A 4,477-nucleotide genomic window follows, 5' to 3' on the forward strand; every position below is an offset into this window, starting at 1 on the left:
CAATCATTTAATATGTACTCGTAATTACTTTACTTTCTCTTAAAATAAAATGACATAAAATCTAGAACGAATATTGTAATTCGAATGACAAATGTTAGTTGTCTTCAAACAGTAAGGCTCAGAACGCATCTGTTGACCTTGAAACTTTTCTCATATATTGAAATTAAAGTGGACTAAATTTCAGTGAAAATGTACTCTGAAATTCTGCACAGTATTCGTATATTTCAGTCGCATCTGTCCATCGGGTTAGTTCATTTGGAATTAGTTATGTTGAAGGTTTTAATTAAATCAGTTCGTATTGCAGTTCCTGCCTTAATTAAATTGAAAAGTACTTTTATTTCATCTAATATATTTATTTATCTAGTATTGGAATATTGTAATTTTGTGATTATGTCCAGAATCCTTTTATAGTAGCATTCTTGCTGACAGTGCTGAAGACTGCTTGTGACAAGGAGAACTTTACGTTATGAATATTGCAACCGTAGAGATAGGTCTAGGAAGGGACTTCGTGGACTTTGTTACAGCGTGATTAAAAAAAGGATTGGGGACTTTAATGACGAACGACCTCACACCCATATAGAGTCGGATAAGGACAGGGATGACGACTCTAGGCCTTGCTAGATTATCAAGCTTTGTTTCTATGTCTATCTGATTTGATATGTTATCTGCATGTGAACGGGATTACTTTTCGTACTCTATCAATAGCGATAGCTCATCCATCCTGTAATTGCTAAGTTAAATCAGTAACCATTATTGTAAAAATGTATCTCATATTAAACCATATTCTTTTCTTTTAATTCAGTTTTTTTTCTTATTTTTTTCAAATGTTATATTGTGCCAGGATTAATTATTGTCACACAAATAAATGTTAACGCTTGTTAGCTTCCTTGGTAATAAATTAATAATTTTATGTACTTTATAATTAATTAATTAATTGTTGCATTGACTCATAAAAGAATTTTTATTTGTGTGTATGTATGTTTTCTTTCTACCTATATCAATTGCTTTGGGACCTCTTACAGCCTAAACGGCTGAGCCGATTTTGATGATTGAGGTGTCATTTGTTTCGTATTTTTCCAAAGTTTTTTATATGTTTATGGCCAGTTGTATTTATTGATTAAAAATGTACAATAGTTTTTGTAATCTCAGAACTTGATGCCAGTTCTCACTAAAGCTATGCATAACTAGGGCGTCAGTTCCACACCATAGCTGTGATAACTTATCTCGTGGTGTCAATAAACCTAACGAGGTCGTGGTTTCCTTGCATTGAACCAAAGTACTTCCCTTCAAGAGGATTTGTGGGATGAGAGACATTGCATACTAAAATATCAACCACACTGAAATGGTTATATTTAAAATTATTGGTAACAGACTAACATGATTAGTAATATTATAGAACAATAATGTCGCAATTTTTTCTATTTTTCTTTTGTTATAAAAAAAGTTATTATGCTACTTTGTGATTTAAATCCAAAATTAATGGACAAGTAAAATTTAAAGGAATGTATCGGGTTTCTCAAATATTAGTAAAGCAGTTTTTAAGTACAAAAGCTAATCATGTAAGACTTGAGACATAAAAGTCATATTAGATTGTAAGTAAGAAAACTGAATTATCGAATAATTTATTGTTATTGTCCCGAAACTTTTACAAGTCCGTAAAAGGATCGTAACTGATATAGGACAGAACATTACTATCAATGTAAAGGGACATAAAAACTCGAACAAAGTCGATAAATACAATAAAAATGTAATTCAAGCTGCGGAAATATTTCGTTATTATCCACGCGATGTATTGAAAATTCGAAACTGAGTTATTACAAACCCCAACGCATACTTTTGTAAAGAGCATGTACTGAACATGGGTTTCCGAGTCTCCCAAAATCTTTGTATAAATCATATCGTCAATCCAATTTATTATCTTTGAGATAACATAAGTAACAATATGTTTTATTAGAGATTTTTAGTCTTAGAAACCCACCGTGAGTAATTAACAATTCGTAGTAAGAGATGCGACACATCCCAATGAAATAAAGTCATATGTTAAACTTTTACTCCACAAAATTGCTATACACACATACATAATGTATTGGTAAAAATCATTGTCTATGAAAAGGGCTTTTTAATATTTTACCAAGTATTTATAACAGTTTAGTACCAATAAATCTGAGTCCCTAATATCTGAAAAGGTAAAATACCTAGAAGATATTTTTTAAATATTTAAACCGTAACTAGCTGTCACTAGGAAAACATAAATCCGTATATTATTATGCTCGTTAAAAGCACTTAATGAAGCTATAGCATGCTGTAAAAGAAAACGATTCCAAAGAGCCAATAAAACACGGAATGGTAATAACATCGCTACGGATACGGGAGAAGTACTTGAAAGCTTTGTGCTTGTTGGACACTGCTTCAAAAGCGAACAAGAATCTACGTAAACTTTAATATCAACCTGGTTTATTTCAACGAATTATTAAGAAGCTAGGGATAACTTTAAGTTAATTTTTTGCTATGTTTTAATGTTTTTCGCTTCGCTTTCGGTACACTTTGTTGTGTGCTACAGGACTAAGCGCATTCGGTATGTTAGACACAAACATAATAATAATTGGATTGCATTTGGCATCGCAGAACACAATATTGCATTTCGCTAACTAATTCGCTAACCTACCAAATGCTGTCAGCTTATAACTGCAAGATAGATTCTCATTTATGTAAATTGTTTTAGCCGATTTTAAATATAAACGTCAACTTGTTATGTAGACTCTATGCCCACATGCATTTGTTTCCTTCTGGACAAAGGCCGTCAAACGCGGACTTGTGGATAGACAGATAAATATATTAAAAACATCGTTATCGGCATCGCAAACATGTCCACGGATTTTTTTTAACGATATTGCTAACGATACTTTAATTTTATTGATTGTAAGTATAGATCTGCTCTACTCTCCGCCCCTGTCCGTATGAACCTTAATAAAGAGGTCAAGTCAAACATTGTTTTCTGTCTGGAGACGACAATTCTAGAAATATGAGGGTTTTATTAGAAAGCTGTTTGTCCGCTGACTTCCACACATGGCGGCGAGCCAATCAATATGTTTTAGTTTCTGTTCTTATTTCTAATAAGTCTCTATAAAAATTTTAGAATGTTGTACTAAGATGTAGATGTCGCTCCTATCCTTTCAACTGTCGAAGTATTTATTAAAACATGTCATCTCTTTCTTTCTCTATTAAAAACAGAGATAGCAACAAGTTTGTGTGTGTCGTAGTCGAAACAAACGTTTAGAAATAAAGTTTTTGGTATTTTTTTCAATCTCGTTGAAAAACATCGTCTGTAAAATTACAGAACGAACAGTATCAATGTCTAAAATATACCTTAGAAAAAAAAATAGAAACTTGTATATTAGTTTTATCACAAACATCCTGCTGATATATAGCAAGATATATTTTTGACTTCACCTTGTATACTTTAGTTCAATCTAACGTGGTTCATCTAACCTTCTTTAGTAAACCAGTTCATGGTTACAACGATTGCCCTGAACTACTCATGAAATATTTCTTTGAAACTGTCCACACTATACATCTATAAAAAGTAGTATACTAATATAAAAATCCTTGGAAAGTAGAATAAATACATAAATATACGTTACTTTTAAATTAAGACGGATTTTAATTTAGATACCTTATGTCAATATTAATTTTTATTTACTAAGAAAAACACAAGTAAGTCAATTTACTGGTTACGAATTGTAACATTACGCAAAAATAGTCTTTAAAAAAGATTAGTAAATAGCAATTTCGCTTGGCAACTATTAAAGGGATTTATATTACAAAAATTACAGGACACAGCGTTTCGCTCCCTGCTATTGTCGCGAATTACAGCGCCTGTGAAATACTAGCTCACTCAATTTTCTCTCAATCTACGTACAAGAGAGAAGAATATATCGTACATATATAATATTGCTTGAAAATCGATTTTGGTTTCGTTTAACCGTTCTTCTATAACCTCCTTGTTTTTGAAGTCGGTTAAAATAATTTTAGTTACTTCGTAGAACAAGTCATTCATATTCCTTAATATATTAGTGGAAATAACATTATTTTTAAGCATTGCAAATCTATAAACACATGCAAACTATCATTGTATATCGCAACTTAAACAATTTTTAAATTTCATACTAAATATGATTTAAAAAAGTTTTAAAAGGAATGGTCTAAATTCGATAACAAGCGAATTTCTTCCACCTATTCAAATAATAACGAAGTGAGTCGCTCCAGGTAACCTTTCTTTGCCACGGAACGAAGTGGGCCGAGGCCGAGGTGCATTGTTTACATAATCGACTAACGGATAGTAGACTGAATATTCATTTTTATTGCACTATTTATTCTAGCGGAGGCAATTTAGACACTTCTGTTCGTTTTATAATTCATTCAATCCATTTTCTTCTAAACTAATAGCAATTTCTATTATTATATCTAGCTACATCAA

At 31.5% G+C, this 4,477-nt stretch overlaps 1 protein-coding gene across 1 annotated transcript in view; it reads right to left on the reverse strand.

The window, feature by feature from the left end:
* The window catches only part of LOC106115547 (uncharacterized), an 11,017-nt gene extending 7,506 nt beyond the window's left edge, over window positions 1-3,511 (reverse strand). The window contains exon 1 of the mRNA XM_013308977.1: window positions 3,490-3,511. Within this exon, the coding sequence (XP_013164431.1) occupies window positions 3,490-3,511 (22 nt within the window). The remainder of the gene's footprint in view (window positions 1-3,489) is intronic.
* Window positions 3,512-4,477: the final 966 nt, after the last annotated feature.

This window comes from Papilio xuthus, unplaced genomic scaffold (genome assembly GCF_000836235.2).
Source record: "Papilio xuthus unplaced genomic scaffold, Pxut_1.1 DF827777.1, whole genome shotgun sequence".
Taxonomy (NCBI): domain Eukaryota; kingdom Metazoa; phylum Arthropoda; class Insecta; order Lepidoptera; family Papilionidae; genus Papilio; species Papilio xuthus.